The sequence below is a fragment of the Cololabis saira genome, chromosome 19 (assembly GCF_033807715.1).
Source record: "Cololabis saira isolate AMF1-May2022 chromosome 19, fColSai1.1, whole genome shotgun sequence".
In the NCBI taxonomy this organism is placed as follows: Eukaryota; Metazoa; Chordata; class Actinopteri; order Beloniformes; family Belonidae; genus Cololabis; species Cololabis saira.
In genome coordinates, this window is record NC_084605.1 from 3,545,306 (window position 1) to 3,568,691 (window position 23,386).

The window sequence follows — 23,386 nt, forward strand, 5'->3', positions numbered from 1 at the left end:
TTCTGCAGATGTTTCTCAGCTGGTCCAGAGCCCAGACCTGGATCTGGATCCGTCCTGCTACATCTGGTCCAGACACCAGTCCTGGGGTCCTGACGTGTTTATTAGACGATAAAAAGCTGCTGGTGTTGATTTGATGAGGCTGTAAAGTTCAGATCTGGATCTCTAATCTGATTTTCAGGTTCCGGATGAAACTTCCTCCTTTGGTTCTGCGGAACAAAGACGGTGATAATACTGGAGATAATAATTCTGCATCCTCATCTCTCACAAGTTCCTACTTCTCATAAACTATAGTTCAAGTTCAGTTCACATAGTTTAAAAATGAACAACTCACGTTCATACTTCACCATTTTCACTTTGAACTAGTTCAAATTCAGTTCATTTCAGTATTTTTAGGTGAGAAATATGAATGAAATCCTAAAACTGTTCACCGTATACCATCATGTATCGCCCTGGTGGCTTTTCAACTTTACTCAGAGTCTAAATCTGCACCAATGTAGTCCGTTATCTACGGGAGAGAATCAGGGCCATGAGGAGAAATAATATCTGAAAGATTTTTTTTTATTGTGCTCTTCGTGAATAAAGTTGAAATGTCGAGATTAATGTTGAAATACAATTTCAAGAATAAAGTTGAAATTTTGTGAATAAAGTCAAAATTGCGCCTTTTTTCTCAACATTTCAACTTTTTTCTCTAAATTGTACTTCAACATTAATCTCGACATTTCGACTTTTTTCTCTGCATTTTGACTTTTATCTCGACATTTCGACTTCATTCACGAAATTTTGACTTTTTTCCTCAACATTTCAACCTTTTTCTCGACATTTTGACTTTTTTCTCAACATTTTGACTTTTTTCTTGAAATTGTACTTCAACATTAATCTCAACATTTCGACCTTTTTCTCAACATTTCAACTTTTTTCTCGACATTTCAACCTTTTTCTCGACATTTCGACTTTTTTCTCTGCATTTTGACTTTTTTCTCTGCATTTTGACTTTTATCTCAACATTTTGACTTTTTTCTCAAAGAGCATAATGAAAAAAATCTTCCTCCTCTAAAATATTATTTTTATTTTTCTCCTGGCCCAAATAATCTTCCGTAGTTATTGTTGTGTCTCCCTGTTGCAGGTAAATCAACCCTGAAGATGCAGCAGTGGGACTGGGGTCGTTTGGGGCTGTTGGGTCTTGGTCTTTCCTGATCACTTTGTTTGATTGTCAAGGACTTGCAGATATTTCCTCTCACTGGACGGATGCTTTAACTCTATATGAAGTTTCAAATGTGAAGTTGACGAGGCAGACGTTCAGACTTGTTTTCTCAGCACAGGTGGACATGATTGGCGGTGAACGCGGCTGTGGCAACGGCGTCCGTTCAAATGTTGGAAAAGGTTAAGTTTCAAAGCCCCGCCCATTGAAAAGTACAGGTCCGATCTGCACCAACTAACGTCTGTCTGTTCAAGGGATGCCCCGAAACAACATATAAAAAATTCAGACTCCTAGCTAAAAGCGTTAGTGAACTATGCAAAAAAAGACACAAAATAGGCCCTGTTCCATTAGTCAGGAGGCTCTCAGACCTATACGTGTCTACACCCTCCTAACCAGCCAAGTCATTTTGGAGGAAACACTGTTGCAGAAGTCATAGAAGTCTGAATTTGTTATATGTTGTTTGGGGGCATCCCCTGATCAGACAGACGTTGGTTTGGTGCAGATCGGACCTGTACTTTTCGATGGGCGGGGCTTTGAAACTTCACCTTTTCCAACATTTGAACGGACGCCGTTGCCACAATATTTGACCAAACCAAGTAAAACTTGACCTGTGGCCTCCATATGGGGCCTAGATTGGGCTTGCCAAGTCTCAACTCTGTGAACCCTCTGCAACGCCAACTAGCTCTGTGGAAGTCGTACAGCCACGGGACCAAAAGATCCTAGCAAAGGGCCTTCTGCATTGCAACATAGTCAAAAATCAGCCTCCCAGCTCAAAGCGTTAGTGAATTATTCAAATAACACACAAAAAAGGCCCAAAAAAGGCACCACACACGGTGACCTTTAGCACTTCCGAAGGTCGCACGGGGCTGGACCTCGGCACAGTGGATGAGAGTCACCTCCTGATACAGAGTCTAGAATTTCAGCCTCCTAGCTCAAAGCGTTAGTGAACTGTGCAAAAGCAGGTGAACATACATTTTTACCGTCGGACTCTTTGGGAGACGATGTGTAAAATTCCTGCAGTTCTTTATTTGCAAATATGTTGCGTTCAGTTCAACGTTCTCACAGAAATGAACGTCTTCACTGAAAGCGTTCATGCACAACACAGGCCCAAAAGTTCTGCTGCTCTCACGTAGACGTGGGCGTCATCTGCATAGTGGTGTTGGGAACCATCGTAGCTGCGGTAGCGGCTTCAGGGAAGCAGTTGGAACAACAGGGGCCCCAGGATTGACCCCTGGGGAACCCCCTGTCCTGGTTTAAAGCAACACTAGTACCTGACTGTGTTTCCATGCATCAATAACCCTTTTCTAACCGGAATATTAGCAATAACCCAGTTTTGCACGGCCATGTAAACACCAATAACCCCTTTGAATAACCTGAATTTGCTCATATTCAGGTTTTTAAACCCAATATGACCCCTGGGTTACTCCTTTTAAAACCTGAATATTGGGTCATGTAAACGCCAAACAGAATATCCCCATCAAACGGAACAGGAATCTGTTTTCTGCACACGCTCTGTTCACAAGGAATCCTGGTGTTTTGAGTCCAGGAAGTTCTTCTAAACACGGAGAAACCAAGACCAGGAGGAGACTAATCACTTCATAAATGTAATGAAGGATATGAACATTTCTGCATTTGTAGACGCTAGAAAGTACCGGGATAGAAGATTTAAAAGAAGCAGAAGCAGGATTTGTTTTGAATTTGGATACACGAAGAAGAAGCGGAAATGACGGGAATTGTGTCATTCCTCTTTTTTCTCTTTTTTCCCTCTTTTTTTAATGTTTTTTTCCTATTTCTTTTTTCCTTTTTTCTCCCTCTTTTTTCCTCTATTTCTTTTCCTCTTTTTTTCTCTTTTCATCTTTTTTTCTTCTTTCTTTTTTCCTTTTTTTCTCTTTTTTCATCTTTTTCTCTTTTTTCCTCTATCTTTTTTCCTTATTTTCATCTTTTTTTCCCTTTTTTTCTCTTTTCATCTTTTTTTCCCTTTTTTTCTCTTTTCATCTTTTTTCCTCTTTTTTTTCTCTTTTCATCTTTTTTCCTTTTTTTCATCTTTTTTTTTCCTTTTTTTCTCTTCATCTTTTTTCCTCTTTTTTTCACCTTCTCTTTTTTCATATTTTCCTCTTTTTTCTCTTTTTTCATCTTTTTTTCTCTTTTCCTCTTTCTTTTTTTCATTTTTATGATAGCCAGTTTCACAAGAAGGTGAGCGAAAAGTTGCGCGAAGCAGCATTTGTTTAGGATTTGGATCCAGGAAGAAGAAGCAGAAATGACGGGAATTGCGTCATGATGTTCTCCGTGCGTCGCTGGTTTGATCCAGATATCCTGAATGATTAATTACCATGTAAACAGAATATTCCCAATGTTTCAGTAACCGGAATATTAGAGATAACCTGTATTTTGACTGCATGTAAATAGTCTTTAACAGAGTTAAAGACTATTTCCTCATAAATCTCTCAGTGATTACATCAGTAATTGTTATGGTCTGTCCTGACGGCATTACGTCATCCAAGAAAGAAACCACCAAACATTTTGGGAATATTTCAACGCCCGACTCATAACTTTAGTAACTCCCTAATGCAACCCCCACCCACATCTGCCCCCACCCACATCCACATCTGTTAAGAGAACCCCCCCACCCACATCTGCATCTGTTAAGAGAACCCCCCCACCCACATCTGCATCTGTTAAGAGAACCCCCCCACCCACATCTGCCCCCACCCACATCTGCCCCCACCCACATCACATCTGTTAAGAGAACCCCCCACCCACATCCACATCTGTTAAGAGAACCCCCCACCCACATCTGTTAAGAGAACCCCCCACCCACGTCTGTTAAGAGAACCCCCCACCCACGTCTTCCAGCCAGAAGCAGCTTTTTCAGAGAGATGAAGATGCAGAGGAAACAAAAACACTTCGTCGTCTTTAGTCGACACGAAGACTCCGAGGCTCCAGATCCGTCTTCCTCGTCCTCATGTGACATAGAATTGTCAAATTGGTCGAAATTTCGTGAATAAAGTCAAAATTGCACCTTTTTTCTCAACATTTCAACTTTTTTCTCGAAATTGTACTTCAACATTAATCTCGACATTTTGACTTTTTTCTCTGCATTTTGACTTTTTTCTCAACATTTTTACTTTTTTCTCAACATTTTTACTTTTTTCTCAACATTTTTACTTTTATTTCGACTTCATTCACGAAATTTTGACTTTTTTCCTCAACATTTTGACTTTTTTCTCAACATTTTGACTTTTTTCCTCAACATTTTGACTTTTTTCTTGAAATTGTACTTCAACATTAATCTCGACATTTTGACTTTTTTCTCTGCATTTTGACTTTTATTTCGACATTTCGACTTCATTCACGAAATTTTGACTTTTTTCCTCAACATTTCGACTTTTTTCTTGAAATTGTACTTCAACATTAATCTTGACATTTCGACTTTTTTCTCAAGATTTCGACTTTTTTCTCAAAGAGCATAATGAAAAGAATCTTCCTCCTCTAAAATATGATTAATTTTAATTATTAATTCACCGTACGGATTGTTACAGATTAATTTTGTAATCCTGTATTTTACCCGGTCTTTGTAAGTTTTGACTGTATAGAAACGTAATTCTTGTCATTTTAAGAATGAGATGAACCTGCTGGATCTACTGGCCTTACTTTTTAACAACTGGTGCTTTTTATTATTTTACTTCATTTCTATGCTGATGACACTGTCCTAAACCGCTCTGCAGCCACTCCTGAAAAAGGCTTTTTTTTATTGTGCACTTCGGGAAAAAAGTCGAAATGTCGAGAAAAAAGTTGAATTGTCGAGATTAATGTTGAAATAAAATTTCAAGAATAATTTGAAATTTTGCCTTTTTTCTCAACATTTCAACTGTTTTCACTAAATTTTGACTTTTTTCTCAACATTTCAACTTTTTTTCTCGAAATTGACTTTTTTCTCGAAGTGCATAATGAAAAAAAGAATCTGAAAAAAGAATAAAGTCGAAATTTCGCCTTTTTTCTCAGCATTTTGACTTTTCTCTCGACATTTCGACTTCATTCACGAAATTTTGACTTTTTTCCTCAACATTTCGACTTTTTTCTTGAAATTGTATTTCAACATTGATCTCGACATTTCGACCTTTTTCTCAACATTACGACTTTTTTCTCGAAGTGCATAATGAAAAAAATAATCTTCCTCCTCTAAAATATTATTTTTATTTTCCTCCTGCCTGGCCCTGATAATCTCCCGCAGCTTTGTCACCTGCAACTTGTTTTAAATGCAGAGAAAACTAAACTTATGTTCTTCACCACTTCAAAAAACAGCCAGATCAACACTGACTGATAAAATATTAACGAGAAATGCTCAACAAATAGAGTTTACTTTTAGATATTTAGGATTTTTTGACCACTTGTCTTTTAAGGAGCACATTCAGTATGTTGTAAAAAAGCTGAGGCTTTTGTTAGGATTCTATTATAGAAACAAGCTGCATTTACGAAACCTCCAATTGTGACTGAACTTAAAGCTCTTAAAGTTCAGACTGTCTGTATGCAAGTGTTTGAATTAATTTTGTCTTGATGTAATTAATTTATTTGTTTTTTATCTTTTAATTCTCTAACTCTGTTGCTGTTATCTTGGCCAGCTTGTAAAAGAGACCCCCGATCTCAATGGGACTAACCTGCTTAAATAAAGGCTAAATAAAATAAATAAAAAGACTGAAGAGCGTCCGGCTGAAACTCGTTATAAAGTAGCTTCGCTAGAAAAAGGTTTTTTTTTAAATTATGCACAGAAAAAAGTCGAAATGTCGAGAAAAAAGTCGCAATGTCGAGATTAATGCTGAAATACAATTTCAAGAATAAAGTCGAAATTTCGCCTTTTTTTCTCAAAATTTCAACTTTATTCACAAAATGTCTACTTCAACATTAATCTCGATATTTCAACTTTTTTCTCGACATTTTGACTTTTTTCTCGACATTTTGACTTTTTCTCGAAATTGTACTTGAACATTAATCTCGATATTTCGACTTTTTTCTCGAAGTGTATTTAGCTTCGCTAGTTAGAAAGTGTTCTGCAGTCACTTAAACGTCAAGAGGACGGAAGATCTACAGCAAACACTCGTGAAAAAAAGATCACAGATTAAAACCAATCATCATCATCAGAAGAACTTTACTTTTAAACCGTTTCAAAAAGTTACAATCATTCACAAATTGCAACAGGTTCCCTTTTAAAACCAAAACACCACCAGCTTTTTTCCTAAGGCACTTTCGCCGCCACGTCCAACAATCAGAGAGTGGCGGCTTTGACACAAATACAGATTTAAAAACAACAAAAACAACAGAGTTAGACGTCAGACGTGAGTGAATCAGCTCTGCTGATCGGCTGGTGGGATTCGCTAAAGTGGTAAACTTTTAATTGCAGCTTAACTTAAAAAAGCTTTAAAGTTTTGCAAACCCTTTAAAAATGTCTAAAGTTATCCATAAATAATTCACAGACTGAACAGAAACCAAGTACCAACTTTACCTCCGACGGACGGAAATAATCTTCTTTCAATCAGGAATATACATTTATTTAAAACAAAATTAATGAATAAATGTACAGTTCATATAGAAAGTTCAGTATTCACAGCGCTTCACTTTTACCACATTTTGTTATGTTACAGCCTTATTCCAAAATGGATTAAATTAATTTTTTTTTTTTAAGTTTTGCAAATTTATTAAAAATAAAAAACTAAGAAGTATTCACAGCCTTTGCCATAAAGCTCAACATTGAGCAAAGGCTGTGAATACTTATGTGCATGTGATTTCTTAGTTTTTTATTTTTAATAAATTTGCAAAAATCTCAAAAAAACATTATTCACATTGTCATTATGGGGTGTGTGTAGAATTTTGAGGGAAAAACTGAATGTTATTAAATTAAGAATAAGGCTGTAACATAGCAAAATGTGGAAAAAGTGAAGCGCTGTGAATACTGTACTTTCCGGATGCACGGTACATTTATTTAAAAAAAAAAAGTGTAAACTTGTAATTCCCTTAAAAAGTCAACGATGAGGAAATGGGACTCCAACACCGACCCGGTGATGAAGATCGCTCGTCATCATTCAGAGGTCCGGATGTACGACGGAGCATTAGGGCCAAACTAACAAAAAAAAAGGAAATTACGAAAATAAAGTCATAATAATATGAGAATAAAGTCGTAAAATTACGAGAATAAAGTCGTAATAATATGAGAATAAAGTCGTAAAATTGCGAGAATAAAGTCGTAATATTACGAGAATAAAGTCATAATATTACGAGAATAAAGTCGGAATATTAAATATATTATAAATATATAAATATAACTTCACAAGATGCTCAATATTCAACATTTTAACACACTCTTCCTGTTAGAGTTCTCATAAATTACCACTTTATTCTTGTAATATGACGACTTTATTATCATAATATTACGACTTTATTCTCGTAACGTTACGACTTTATTCTATTACGACTTTATTCTCGCAACATTATGACTTTATTCTCGTAATTTTACGACTTTATTCTCGTAATTTCCAAGTTTGGCCCTAATACTCCGTCGTACGAATGTGACGCATTGAGATTAAATAATTACATGACAACGACATGGAGACATCGAGCTGTGGAGGAAGATCATCAGAAAATCCACCTCCTGGAAGCTTGAGGAGGTTTTGGCAAAGTTTTTCTTGATTAGAGCCGTTTCCATGACAATATTTGGCTTTGACATAAATAAACTTTGGTTAGAAACCTTCAACTAACACAGTTCTCGGTTCTTTTTCTGCGGACGGCAGACTTGGGGACACGAACCACAGGCCCAAAAGTTCTGTCATGTAGACCTGGGCGTCATCTGCATAGTGGTGTTGGGAACCATCGTAGCAGCGCGGTAGCGGCTTCAGGGAAGCAGGTGGAACAACAGGGGCCCCAGGATTGACCCCTGGGGAACCCCCTGTCCTGGAGGCAGGACCCTGGCCTCGCCCCCTGGCCCCGCCCCCTGACCACGCCCCCTACGCTAGCTGCGCATGTAGAGCCGGAGCAGCCCCGCGGCGTGCAGCTGCTGCCACAGCGCCATCTCCAGGCGCAGGTCGTGGTTGATGTAGAACGCCACCGGGTGGAACTTGCTGTCGTAGTAGTGGTCCGAGTAGTTCTTATAGTCGGGGGTCATGAACCCGTAGGCGCTAACCTGAGGAGAGAACTGGTATCAGGCTAACGAGGTAGATATGTGTCTTAATTATTCAATCAAAATCAATCAAAAAAGGGATTGCTTCAATCAAAAAATATATTTTCAGTCAAAAACATTTTTTTACTTCAATCAAAAACAATTTTTTCAATCATTTCATTCATTTATCCCTTATATGGAGGTAGATTTGTGTCTCAATTATTCAATCAAAAAATATTTAAAAAAAATTCACTTCAATCAAAAAAAAATGTTTCAATCAAAGAAAAAGTGTTTGAATGCAAAAAATATTTGAGACTCAAAGAAATGCATTTGAGCACATCATTTAATCAAAAAAGAAGTTGCTTAAAAAAAATAATTTTCAATAAAAAAAAAATCACTTCAATAAAAAAAAACATTTTCAATCGAAGAATTTTAGATTGAAAATGTTTCTTTGATTGAAGTGAAGTTTTGGTGTCATTTGTGTCTTTATTATTCAATCCCCAAAAAGTTGCTTCACCCGGGTCCGGGCTAGTCCGCGCTAGTCCGGGCTAGTCTGGCTAGTCCAGGCTAGTCCGGGCTAGTCCGGGCTAATCCGGCTAGTCCGGGCTTGTCCGGCTAGTCCGGGCTAGTCTGGCTAGTCCGGCTAGTCCGGGCTCATCCGCGCTAGTCCGGCTAGTCCGGGCTCGTCCGCGCTAGTCCGGGCTAGTTCAGGCTGTCCTGGCTAGTCCGGGCTAGTCTGGCTAGTCCGGGCTAGTCTGGCTAGTCCGGGCTAGTCCAGGCTAGTCCGGGCTAGTCCGGGCTCGTCCTGGCTAGTCCAGGCTAATCCAGCTAGTCCGGGCTATTCCGGGCTAGTCCGGAGTAGCCAGGACAAGCCCGGACACACCGGACCCGGGCTAGTCCGGGCTCGTCCGCGCTAGTCCAGGCTAGTTCAGGCTGTCCTGGCTAGTCCGGCCTAGTCTGGCTAGTCCGGGCTAGTCCAGGCTAGTCTGGCTAGTCCGGGCTAGTCTGGCTAGTCCGGGCTAGTCTGGCTAGTCCGGGCTTGTCCGGGCTAATCCGGCTAGTCCGGGCTAGTCCGGGCTCGTCCTGGCTAATTCGGCTAGTCCGGGCTATTCCGAGCCAGTCCGTACTAGCCAGGACAAGCCCGAACTAGCCCGGACCCACCGGACCCGGGCTCGTCCTGGCTAGTCAGGGCTCGTCCGGGCTAGTCCAGGATAGCCCTGGCTAGTGACATTTTTTTAAATATTTTTTGATTGAAGTAATCTTTTTTTATGATTGAATAATTAAGACACAAATCTACCTCTATATCAGGCAGATGGATGTTTACACAAGCAGCTGCGTTCCCGGCTAGTCCGGGCTCGTCCTGGCTAATCCGGCCGGTCCGGACTAGCCCGGACTAGCCCGGACTAGCCCGGACCCGGCTAGTCTGGGCTAGCCCCGCCGCTGATGCTAACTAACGAGCCTCACCTGGTCGCAGGTGTGCAGCGCCGCCAGCAGCATGGCTGCACCCGTGGACGGACGGTAAATGTCCTTGTACTTGGTTTTCAGAGCGTTGGACCGGATGAATCTGGACCAGAGGACGAAGACACAGGTGAGGAGGAAGTTACAAACCTCGCCGTCGCTCCCGCGTCCGACCGAAGCTGAGCTCACCTGTTCCTGAGGTAACGGATGAAGTCCGGGTGGAACATCTTCAACTTAGCGGCCGACACGTCCTCGCCAAAGTACTTTAACGGGCTGTGGAGGAAAGATTTGTGTCTTAATTATTAAATCAAAAAAAAAGATTGCTTAGATCAAAAATATATTTTCAATAAAAAAAATCCAGTGTTCAAATGCAATCTTTTGGGTCTCAAATATTTTTTTGCATTCAAACACTTTTTTTCTCAAGAGTACCTGGCTGCAGGCAAGATGGCCGACAAGGGCGCGGCCATTTTTTCCAACCATACCGGAATTCCAGACCGGAAGTTGGTCTTCTTCGTGTATATTATTATTCGTCGCGCTGAACCAGACCGGGAGTTGGTCTTCTTTTTTTTTTTTTTTTTAATAGAAACTTTATTGAAAGGTCAGACGTTACAATTAGTGAAACACATTCAGGTGTTCCCAATGCAGGTAGTAATGTACATGTCCCATTACAACAGTAATAATAAACAACAATTAAACAAATGTAGTACATATAATGGCATGACGTTATTGATAGAAAAGATTATAACAGCTGAGTGAATTGAGCATGACGAATAAAACAGCATTAGAAATCCAGAAAGAGTAACAAGGGAACATAAAACTGACCCTAATGTGACATATTTTAAAATGCTTTAACATAAAGTGCAACACACTGAATAAAATAAATAATAAACAGACATAATGAAATAAAAGGAACTTATATAAATAAGTAATTAAATTAATAAAGTAATAAAACTAGTAAGGAAAAAAAGCAGCATTTATAAGGGGGAATTCAGACTGATTTTATCCAATTCAGTAGGGAAAATTCTTTAAGAGATCATATAAATTTCGTGCCTTAATTGTTGTTATACGTTTTAGAGATTTCAAATACATTTTAAATTCGTTCATAAATACACAAAATTTGGGGGATGATTTTAGGGTCCTATTCTTGTGGATAAAAAATTTGGCCAAGCAGAGGATTACATTGCAACAGAGTTCATCATTTTTGTTTTTCAAGATCATACCAAAAGTTACATTATCTCTAGAAATAGAGGATGGGAACGATGCAATTTTCCGTTTAATAAATTTGTGAAGGTTATTCCAGAATGTTTGTATTGCATCACAAGAGAAGAAAATATGGTCCGTAGTTTCAATTTCATTTTTTAAATGAAAATTTAAATTTTTTTTTTAAAATTAAATAAAAAAAAAAAAAAGGAAAATAACTCATATTCACTATTCACTCATAATTTTTCCCCTCATGGATCCGTTTTATGGAATAACAGAGTGATAATAGTAAATAGAAAATCGTTATTTAAAAGAGATTGGTATGAGGCAGGCATTTTATTTGTGAAGGATATGATGGATTCTGGTGGAGGTCTTCTGGACTACAGGACATGGTTAGGAAAATATAAAATAAATTGTACTCAGAGGGAATATAACAGGATCCTTAAAGCAATTCCTATTCCACTTCTGCATTTAATCCAGAATACTTTGTTATTTTCAAGTGTTGAATCAACACTACCAAGACTGATGATTAATGAATGCAACTTAAATGACAAAAAATGTAACAACAAAGTGATTAGTGCTGCGTGGAAATCAATATTTTTTTACGATTTCAACAGAGGACGTAAATTCCAAGGGCTTGAGAAAGTAACAGTATCTATGTTGGAAAAGGCTCACTCTAAATATATTAAATGGCCTATTTCCCCAAAGATGAAAGAAACTCACTTTAAGATACTGCATAAAGTCTACCCAGTTGCAGAATTTCTTAAAAAAAGATTTAAGTTTGAAGTTGACCTGTGTACTTTCTGTAATGCAGCAGAAGAAACTTTAGATCATATGTTTTTCTTATGTCCTGTGTCCAGAAACTTCTGGAAAGAATTGAGAAGTTGGTTATTACTTAAAATAGATGACATACCAGTTTTTAATATTTCTCATATTTTTTTATATGTAGACAATTTGAAGGCTGTTATATCTGATATGATAAATATAATTATTATCATGGGTAAATATCATATTCACTGCTGTAAATGGAGAAATGGTAAACCCTCCTTTGATTGGTTTTTAAATGATTTTAAATTGTTCTTTTTGTCCCTCAAAAAAATTGATTCCAGCAAATTGGCTAAAAAGATTTGTGACGACATATCTTGTTTTTTGCTTTTGTGATTCATGCCTCAGACCTTGCTCCTATTTTGTTATGGTTTTTGTTTTGCCTGATTTTGAAAATATATGCAAATGGTTTTACTAGTATTTTAAAATAACAACCCCTGTTTGTTTTGTTTGTTTTGTTTTGATTCATTTCTACATATATATATATATATATATATATATATATATATATATATATATATATATATATATATATATATATATATATATATATTTTGTACATGGCTTATACTTGATGACAACATTCCACGTCATGTTTAAAATGTATTAATGTCCTTACGAGAAAATGTTATGATACTGTGTTATTGTATGTTCAATAAAAAAAAACAAAAAAAAAACAAAAAAAAAACGAGGAAAGACAAACCTCCGGATCAGCGCGACGAATAATATACACCAGTGCTTCTCAAAGTGTGGGGCGCGCCCCACTGGTGGGGAACGGAGACATGACAGGTGGGGCACGAGCCGCGCGACAAACGGGAGGAAGTTTTCAATTTCATGCCTATTTTACTAGAAATGCTATTGACAATAAAGATAATTCACTCTAAACAAAACACACACAAACACACACACACACACACACACAAACATATGTTAATGTTAATGTTAATGTTAATGTTAATGTTAATTGCAGCGGGCCGATATTACTGTAGCTGCTACAGTGTAGCAGTACAACAAGGCAGCAGGTAACTGTGAGCAAGATGGATAGATTTGTGACACGGAAGAGAAAAGAGCCAGCAACATCACACACACAAGACAAGACAGAGGGGCCAAGTCAACCAAAAATCCAACCGAAAAGAAAATATGACAAAAGCTATCTTGGTCTCGGATTTACGGTTTCAGTGGTCGGTGCAGAGGAGAGACCAATGTGTGTTCTGTGTCTGAAGCCGTTAGCAGCAGACAGCATGAGACCAAACAAACTAAGAAGACACCTGGAGACAACACACCCCAGTCACGCTACCAAACCACTGGATTTCTTTAAAAGAAAACTGGCAGAATATCGACAGCAGGAGCAGCACATGGCAAAGGCTGCGTCAGTTAACTGTCAAGCACAAATGGCCTCATACAGAGTTGCATACAGAATCGCCCAATGCAAAAAGCCACATACAATTGCTGAGGAGCTGATTTTGCCCGCTGCTCTTGACATGGTGACAGCAATGATGGATGAGAAAAGCGCAGCCAAATTGAAAACTATCCCTCTTTCAAATGACACAATTGCGAGGCGTATATGTGACATGTCAGATGATCTTGAAGATCAACTCATACAAAACATAAAAGACACTCGTTTTGCATTGCAAGTGGATGAGGCTACCGACAGCAATAAGGACAGTTTGTTTATTTCATACGTCCGCTTCGTGAACAACGAGTCAATGTGCGAGGATTTGCTCTTTTGCAAGTACGTAAAAAAGAGAGCCACGGCTGATGAGCTATTTAAGATCATGGACAGTTATTTGAAAGAACACGGTCTTAAATGGGAAAATTGTGTGGGTTTTTGCTCTGATGGTGCACAGACCATGGCAGGGAAAAGAAACGGGCTGCAGGCACTGATAAAGAAGGTTGCTCCAGATGCGCCCCGTGTCATTCACAGGGAAGCGCTCGCGTCAAGAAAGTTCAGCCCCGAACTAAACGAGGTTGTGGGCATTGTTAATTTTATTAAAACCCGACCCCTGAAAGCTGGACTGCTCTCTGCACTTTGCGAGGAGATGGGAGCTGATCACACATCCGTGCTGTTTCACAGCGAAGCGAGGTGGCTCTCCAGGGGCAAAGTGTTGTCGCGCGTCTTTGACCTGAGAGTGGAGATTCGGCTTTTTTTGGAGGAGGAGCGCATGTCCGAGGCTGCAAGCAAATTCAGAGATGAACAATTTCTGTTGAAGCTGGCCTATCTCAGCGATGTTTTTTGCAAGCTGAATGACTTAAATCTTCAGCTACAGGGCAAAGACAAGCACCTACCTCACCTGGCAGATAAGATCACTGCGTTCTCACGAAAACTCGAGGCGTGGGGCAGACGCCTCGATCAGCAAAAAGTAGAGGTCTTTGAGAACCTGAGTGAAGTTGCTGAAACCATTCACACTGCAGCCACCACAGTGATCCCGTGTATAAAGCAGCACATCTCTTCTCTGAGAGAAATGTTTCAGAAATACTTCCCGAACAACAGTGCTCAGTATGCCTGGATTATGGATCCATTCAGTGCAGCAGGTTGGTATTTTAAGATTTTATTGATCATAATCAATCATATATTTTATTTATGTTGTATATACTTACTAACTGAAATATACAGATTTCTTCACGTTTATTATGCAATGAAAAATAAAGTAATCCAATTTTTTTATTCTATCTGCAGTGCCTGCTGATTTGAGCCAACCTGAAGAGGACCAATTCATTGACATGACTCTGACTCCACCCTGAGGCTGAGGTTTACAGCTCACACTCTTAGTGAGTTCTGGATTGGAGTTGAAAGGGAATATCCCCTCATCGGACAGAAAGCTCTTAACATCCTTCTTCCCTTTGCAACTTCATATCTCTGCGAGATAGGCTTTTCAGCTGTAGCTTCTCTGAAAACAAAGCACAGATCCAAGCTCAACATTGAGCAGGATTTGAGGGTGGCAGTTTCCAGCCTGCAACCCCGTTTTGAAAAGATGTGCAGGGCAAAACAGGCACACTGCAGCCACTAGTACTGTGCTGCAGGGAAAGTTCACTTGTTTATGTTTTAGTTTTTTGCACAGATTGCAAATTAAGTTGGCACAACTGCACTTTTATTTTCTCTTTTTGAACTTTGTGCAGTGCAAAACAGGCACATTGCAGCCACTAATGCAGGGATAGTTCTCTTGTTTATGTTTTTGCAAATAAAGTTATTCTGTTGTTCTAATAAAGTTGTTCTCTTTTTGAACTTTGTGTTAATTGTTGTTTTTGATTTTGATTCAGTATCAAATATGACTGATATACTTGGTGCTAGTAATTTCAATACATTTAAAATAATTTCAAGTAATTCGTCAAGATTTCTGTTGGGGCGACGGGGGCAAGTGGGGCTTGAAAATCCCCACTTGTCCAAAGTGGGGAATGACGAAAAAAGTTTGAGAACCACTGATATACACGAAGAAGACCAACTTCCGGTCTGGAATTCCGGTATGGGTGGAAAAAATGGCCGCGCCCTTGTCGGCCATCTTGCCTGCAGCCAGGTCCCTCTCTTTTTTCTATTGAATTTTTTTTTTCTTTGAAGCAACTTTGAGTTTTTTGATTAAATGATAAAGACATAACTGTCCTATGGAGGTAGATTTGTGTCGTAATTATTCAATCAAAAAAAGATTGCTTCAATCAAAAAATATATTTTCAATAAAAAAAAAAAAATCACTTCAATGAAAAAAAAAATTCAATCAAAGAAAAAGTGTGAAAAGAAAAAAAAAACTTTTTTAGATTGAAAATGTTTCTTTGATTGAAGTGAAGTTTTTGTGTCTTTTGTGTCTATTATTCCATCACCAAAAAGTTGCTTAAATCAAAGAAAACATTTTCAATCCCCAAAAAAAGTGTTCAAATGCAATTTCTTGGGTCTCAAATATTTTTTTGCATTCAAACACTTTTTGTCTTTGATTGAAAAAGTTTTTTTTTTATTGAAGTGATTTTTTTTCTATTGAGATTTTTTTTTTTAAGCAACTTTGACTTTTTTGATTAAATGATAAGGACATAACTGTCCTATGGAGGTAGATTTGTGTCTTAATTATTCAATAAAAAAAAAGATTGCTTCAATCATAGAATATATTTTCAATTAAAAAAAAATTCACTTCAATAAAAACATTTATTTTCAATAATTTCATTCTTTTATGAGGAAGGAAAGTCGTAATCAGACACCAGACCAGAACCGTGGCTCATATAAACCTGAGAAGGAAGTAAATAACACCGTTTAAACCGGGTCGCAGCAGATAAGCCTCTTCATTCCTTTGCTTTTGTTGGTTTTTGTTATGTTTTTTTGTTTCTCGGGTGTCGACAGTTGGCAGGAACTCCGGTGGAATCACCAGAGACGCCAGTAGAGACGGAGATGTTCAACACTAAGGGTGCTTGGATTTTGATTTTGAGTTTTTTATTTCGGTCCATTTGGATACAACATAATACACATTAAAAAAAAAAGGTCCAATATATTAAATGCCACCGAAAAGGTTTAGGCTGAAGCCGAGGCTTATTATGCCTACCCTTTTATGAACCTCAACTCAGGAGGTTTTATACAAAACAAAACTAGTAATTTAGATTCAAACATTGAAAAAGAATGGATATATTGGACAAGTAACAAGCAAAAACAAAAAACAAAGATGAAAACAAAACAAAAAACATACTATAAATTGCAAGGAGTGATAAATTATGTGGTTCTTGGCTAGAGACTGTACAGCGCGGAGAGCAGAGGTTAAGAGTAGGGTGTGTAAAAAAAAATATATATATATATATATATATATATATATATATATATATATATATATATATATATATATATATATATATATATATATATATATATATATATATATATATATATATATATATATATAACATACCAAGTGGCTAACAGGGACCTGGTATGATGTGGTGCTGCTTCACCAACTCCTCGGCTAAACGGCCGCGGAGAGCGGTCGTGCAAACACTTGCTTCAATATGCTACTATCATGGTATTTATTATAATATTATCATATCAATGTTTTATATTTATTTAATATTTTATTTTTGAAATTATTTTTGAATTTGGTTACAGTAGTGCATAGTTTTAGTTCATTTTCCAAATTATTCCATAGCTGGACCCCCTTTATTGATACACAGTTGCTCTTCGTATTGGTCCGTACACCCATTTTCTTAAAAATACATGACCCCCTAAGTGGATATTTGGACTCCCTAACTTCAAACAGCTCCTGCATGCAGGGTTGGAGTATATTATGGTGTGCCTTATACATGATTAAAACTGTATTAATGTCCACTAGGTCCTCCAATTTAGGGTGTTTGTTTTAATAAAGAATGGGTTGGTTGGAGCCAGGTAGTCTGCATGGTTTATGATTCATATTGCTTTCTTTTGCAGCATGTATAGTGGTTTGATGTTTGTTTTGTAGGTGTTCCCCCATAATTCCACACAATAAGTTAAGTATGGAAGTATGAGGGAGCAGTACAGTATGTGGAGTGTATTGCTGTTCAGTATGTGTTTCATTTGTATAATATAGCTATTGATTTAGAGATTTTTGTTTTTGTGTTATTGATTTGTAGTTTCCAGCTCAGTCTACTGTCTATGGTAATTTCACCTCTGTCCCGTTTGGAGCAGTTGTTCCGGAACAGGGAGCGTTTCCCTCTAAAGATCCTAGGAGAGGTGGTCTCGGCTCGATTCCATTCGAGACCTGAAGCGGTTAATATTTTTTATTTGTAGTGAGAAAAGGATTTCTGCTTTTTGGAGCTGGCGGATTCCTGGCATATCGACAAATTCGTAAGTCGTCGACAGCTGTTCTGGCCCTCTCAAAGCTGCCGGACGTGGCTAGAGGGATAAGCTGTGCGATCAACACTCAGACTTTAACGTTGGGGGAGCTAAATCGCAAGCTAGCTGCGGTTTTTGAACTCATTAGCAAGATGGAAAAGACCTTTGGAGAAGTTGGAAGCTCAGCTGGGCGGGAATTGACCACAAATTCCACTTTTTGGAGTCGCCATTGATGAACCAGAGACTTAAGGCAGACGGAAAATTAGTGGAGTCTGCCTGTCCTAAATACAATTGTTGATTCTACAATCTGACCTTGACAGAGCGGCTTTGGCCAGCCGCTCCAGTCACAATCTCCCTGGTGGAATAAAAACAAGATGTTCTGCCCCCACTAGCCCTCCCCTTCCCAGGACATCTGTGGACCTGTTTCAGAACTGTACCGGGCCGTCTGATAACATCAAGGACATTGGCTGAGGAGCAGCTCTGGGGCGAAGTTCACAGACTTACCACTCACACACACACATTTGCTGGTAACCACAACTCCCTCATTTTCAACGCCTTCCCCAGCTCCCCTCTTATCAGCCCCCCCAACACAGTCTACAGGCTTCCCATTGGGCCCCGGACTGGGGGAGTACCGCCCCCCCAGTCCGCCCTGAAGCCCCGCCCGTGGGGATCATCCACCCAGCAGTCACCCACCCCCATCACGGGGAGGACTAACAGCTGGGGGAAGCCCCAACCCAACCACAACCACCCCCACACAACCTCCGTCCTTGAAGGGACGGTACTGTAGCTAAAATGCTAATTACGGTTAGCCGGCGCCAGGGTGCTACTTACTCCTTGTTCTTCTCGGGGCCCCGGGTCACCAGGGTGTGGGTCGCCGCCGCCTTCGCCAGCAGGTAGTCCCGGTCGTGGTCGGGGAGGAAGACGTAGCGGGTTTCCTGCCGGGGAGCAGCAGATTAGCGCGTTAGCTCAGGAGACCGGGGTAGCCAGACCTGTACCTGCTGCTGTGGATCCCACCTTAGACACAGGGGGGCCCAAGTATCCGGCGCCCCTGTAGCTCCTCATGGAGTTCATCAGCGTGTTGGTGGAGAAGATGTAGTGGGTCGTCCGAGCCCCGACGTCCTGCTCAAAGCCCTTGATGATCGCACCGTTGGTCCTGGAGGTCCAAACACGGAGACACAGGTGAAAACAGGGAGACACAGGTGGAAACATGGAGACACAGGTGGAAACATGGAGACACAGGTGAAAACACGGAGACACAGGTGGAAACATGAAGACACAGGTGGAAACATGGAGACACAGGTGGAAACACGGAGACACAGGTGGAAACACGGAGACACAGGTGGAAACACGGAGACACAGGTGGAAACATGGAGACACAGGTGGAAACACGGAGACACAGGTGGAAACATGGAGACACAGGTGGAAACACGGAGATACAGGTGAAAACATGGAGATACAGGTGAAAACACGGAGACACAGGTGAAAACACGGAGACACAGGTGGAAACATGGAGACACAGGTGGAAACATGGAGACACAGGTGGAAACACGGAGACACAGGTGGAAACACGGAGACACAGGTGGAAACACGGAGACACAGGTGGAAACATGGAGACACAGGTGGAAACACGGAGACACAGGTGGAAACACGGAGACACAGGTGGAAACACGGAGACACAGGTGAAAACACGGAGACACAGGTGGAAACACAAACACGGAGACACAGGTGGAAACATGGAGACACAGGTGAAAACACGGAGACACAGGTGGAAACACGGAGACACAGGTGGAAACACAAACACAGAGACACAGGTGAAAACATGGAGACACAGGTGGAAACATGGAGACACGGGTGGAAACACGGAGACACAGGTGGAAACACAAACATGGAGACACAGGTGGAAACACAAACACGGAGACACAGGTGGAAACACGGAGACACGGGTGGAAACACGGAGACACAGGTGGAAACACAAACACGGAGACACAGGTGGAAACATGGAGACACAGGTGAAAACACGGAGACACAGGTGGAAACACGGAGACACAGGTGGAAACACAAACATGGAGACACAGGTGGAAACACAGAGACACAGGTGGAAACACAAACACAGAGACACAGGTGCAAACAAACACAAGAGCATTTCTTCAGATTAGTGAGGCGTTCACTAACCGGCTGCTTGTTTAACCAAAATGCTGACAAGCTAACACCTGAGAAACGAGTCTCGGTGGGTCTTTGCTAGCGCGGACTTTCTTCCTATTGATCTGACTATTATGAACCAACAAATAATCTCTTTATTAAATATAATACTCTAAAATTCCATGACATAGTAGAGCAGAAAACTGTTTTATTTGCCTTTAAAGCAGCAGAAACTGCTTCCAAACTGCATTCAGGATTTGTTCCAAATAAAAGAAATGTACAGAGATGTACATCAATTAAGGCAAGAGAAAATATTGTAAATAAATATAAAACACTATAACTACAAAGTATATTATCAAAAACATTCTAGAATGTGAAATGTCAATTTTAAATTTTGTCTTATTTATTTATATTTTGTCTTCTTTATGCATTGTTTGTTTTCACTGATTAATGCTAATGTTTCATATTTAAGTTGATCACAAGATAAAAAGGGTATAAGCTACGGCTTCAGCTACACCTTTTCGGCAAAAGCAATGTTTATTTTACTTTTCAATTTTTTGTTTTGTAAAAATGGCTTAACTAAATAAAGACTATTCATTTTTTCATTCATTCATTCATTCATTCATTCATTCATTCATTCCTTCCCGCAGGAACCAGACAGCCGCCAGAATCGTACCTGAAGACGTAGTGGTGGCCGTCGATCTCCTTCCCTTTCTGCGAGTTCCTCAGAATCCCGCCGTTGCCCACCACGGCACAGCGGGTGCACGCCGAGCCGTTGCTGCGAGCCGTCCAGTCGTCCAGCATCTGCCGGTTAGCGGAGGAGTTCAGGAGGGAGAGGGTTTCCACCAGAGCTGGAGGGCCAAACAAAGCAGGCGAAGGTGGGCAAAGAAAACTACTGTATCTCCACGAACCAGTAGGGTTCGGGGTAAAAGAGGTTGGGTTTGGGGTAAAACAGGTTGGGTTTGGGGTAAAACAGGTTGGGTTTGGGGTAAAACAGGTTGGGTTTGGGGTAAAACAGGTTGGGTTTGGGGTAAAACAGGTTGGGTTTGGGGTAAAACAGGTTGGGTTTGGGGTAAAACAGGTTGGGTTTGGGGTAGAACAGGTTGGGTTTGGGGTAGAACTGGTTGGGTTTGGGGTAAAACAGGTTGGGTTTGGGGTAAAACAGGTTGGGTTTGGGGTAGAACAGGTTGGGTTTGGGGTAGAACTGGTTGGGTTTGGGGTAAAACAGGTTGGGTTTGGGGTAAAACAGGTTGGGTTTGGGGTAAAACAGGTTGGGTTTGGGGTAGAACAGGTTGGGTTTGGGGTAGAACTGGTTGGGTTTGGGGTAAAACGGGTTGGGTTTGGGGTAAAACAGGTTGGGTTTGGGGTAAAACAGGTAGGGTTTGGGGTAAAACAGGTAGGTTTGGGGTAAAACAGGTAGGTTTGGGGGTAAAACAGGTTGGGTTGGGGGTAAAACAGGTTGGGTTTGGGGTAAAACAGGTTGGGTTTGGGGTAAAACAGGTTGGGTTTGGGGTAAAACAGGTTGGGTTTGGGGTAAAACAGGTAGGGTTTGGGGTAAAACAGGTTGGGTTTGGGGTAAAACAGGTTGGGTTTGGGGTAAAACAGGTTGGGTTTGGGGTAAAACAGGTTGGGTTTGGGGTAAAACAGGTTGGTTTGGGGTAAAACAGGTTGGGTTTGGGGTAAAACAGGTTGGGTTGGGGGTAAAACAGGTTGGGTTTGGGGTAAAACAGGTAGGGTTTGGGGTAAAACAGGTTGGGTTGGGGGTAAAACAGGTTGGGTTTGGGGTAAAACAGGTTGGGTTTGGGGTAAAACAGGTTGGGTTGGGGGTAAAACAGGTTGGGTTTGGGGTAAAACAGGTTGGGTTTGGGGTAAAACAGGTTGGGTTGGGGGTAAAACAGGTTGGGTTTGGGGTAAAACAGGTTGGGTTGGGGGTAAAACAGGTTGGGTTTGGGGTAGAACAGGTTGGGTTTGGGGTAAAACAGGTTGGGTTTGGGGGTAAAACAGGTTGGGTTTGGGGTAAAACAGGTTGGTTTGGGGTAAAACAGGTTGGGTTTGGGGTAAAACAGGTTGGGTTGGGGGTAAAACAGGTTGGGTTTGGGGTAAAACAGGTTGGGTTTGGGGTAAAACAGGTTGGGTTTGGGGTAAAACAGGTAGGGTTTGGGGTAAAACAGGTAGGGTTTGGGGTAGAACAGGTAGGTTTGGGTTTGGGGTAGAACTGGTATTTCGTGGAGAAAGATCTCACTGTTGTAGTCGAGGCCTCCCCAGCCGTGGGTTCCCGGGTACTGTCTCAGGCGCTGGTACTGCTCCGGAGTGGCGTGTTTGAACCACTGCAGGACCGGGAGCCGGTCCAGGAAACGCCCTCCGAAGTCAGTGGTCCTGACCCGGGCTGGAATGGAGTCTGAGCAATCCTGCAGGGAGCAGAAGACGTTGTCATGGTCATTAATGGTCTTTCATTGCACTGTACTCAAGTGGTTTACTTCATATTTGTCAGATAGAACCTTCTCTGTTATTCTGGTGATTCCTGCTCCTCCAGTGCCTCCCTCTCATGCGGCGTCCGGCAAGGTTCTATTCTTGGCCCACTTCTTTTTTCGTTATATATGTTGCCACTTGGGTCTATCCTAGCCAGTACTCGAGTTGAGGGGGGATGAGGGGTGATGGCATCCCCCCCTGAAATAAAAACGGTCCAAATCATCCCCCCCTGAAATAAAAACGGTCCAAATCATCCCCCCCTGAAATAAAAACGGTCCAAATCATCCCCCCCTGAAATAAAAACGGTCCAAATCATCCCCCCTGAAATAAAAACGGTCCAAATCATCCCCCCTGAAATAAAAACGGTCCAAATCATCCCCCCCTGAAATAAAAACGGTGCAAATCATCCCCCCTGAAATAAAAACGGTCCAAATCATCCCCCCTGTAAAACTGCCATCCCTCCTTTCCATCCCTTATGTCATTTCATCAATGAATGTGGTTTTACTGCTATTTCAACATTTAGAGTCATCACCAGAAAAATAACTTATTTGACAATTTTCACCTGTTTCAAGTAAATTTTCACTTGAAATAAGTAGAAAAATCTGCCAGTGGGACAAGATTTATCTTCTTATTACAAGCAAAAAAATCTTGTTCCACTGGCAGATTTTTCTACTTATTTCAAGTGAAAATCTACTTGAAACAGGTGAAAATTGTTGTTTTTTTCCAGTGATGAGTCTTGTTTTAAGTGTAATGATATTATTTTTTTTACTAAAATGAGACATTTTAACTAGAAATAAGACAAATATTCTTGTTAAGATTGTGAGTTTTTGCAGTGATCCATGTTACTTATCCTGTGAAGGACAGAGTCATATTGATAAGTTCAGAAAAGTGTTTTTTATTGTTGTGTTTTGATGTATTTGATGTAAGCCCAGTGGATATTTAAAGCTTACAGAAGGCTGCATTTAACTGCTGCTATGTCATTCCTGCAGTATTTCTGCAGCTGTTTTGGTCACTGCTATTATTTGTAATATATTATATTATTTGTAATCAGCACAAATTATCTGTCCCCATATGATAAAATCCACCATCCCCCCTGATTTTTTTTACAACTCGAGTACTGGTTATAGCCAGACACTTATCATTTCATTGTTATGCAGATGATCTACAGATCTATCTAAAGCCA

At 40.3% G+C, this 23,386-nt stretch overlaps 1 protein-coding gene across 2 annotated transcripts in view; it reads right to left on the minus strand.

Annotated features, from left to right (window-relative positions):
- Positions 1-6,321: 6,321 nt before the first annotated feature.
- st6galnac (ST6 (alpha-N-acetyl-neuraminyl-2,3-beta-galactosyl-1,3)-N-acetylgalactosaminide alpha-2,6-sialyltransferase) overlaps positions 6,322-23,386 on the minus strand; it is a 34,223-nt gene continuing 17,158 nt past the window's right edge. For both annotated transcript variants that reach the window (XM_061709080.1, XM_061709079.1), the window contains exons 4-10: positions 21,977-22,142; positions 20,411-20,585; positions 18,610-18,748; positions 18,427-18,530; positions 9,990-10,073; positions 9,807-9,906; positions 6,322-8,366 (exon numbers count right to left, since the gene is read on the minus strand). In XM_061709080.1, coding sequence (XP_061565064.1) covers positions 8,196-8,366; positions 9,807-9,906; positions 9,990-10,073; positions 18,427-18,530; positions 18,610-18,748; positions 20,411-20,585; positions 21,977-22,142 — 939 coding nt within the window. In that variant the 3' untranslated portion in view covers positions 6,322-8,195. The remainder of the gene's footprint in view (positions 8,367-9,806; positions 9,907-9,989; positions 10,074-18,426; positions 18,531-18,609; positions 18,749-20,410; positions 20,586-21,976; positions 22,143-23,386) is intronic.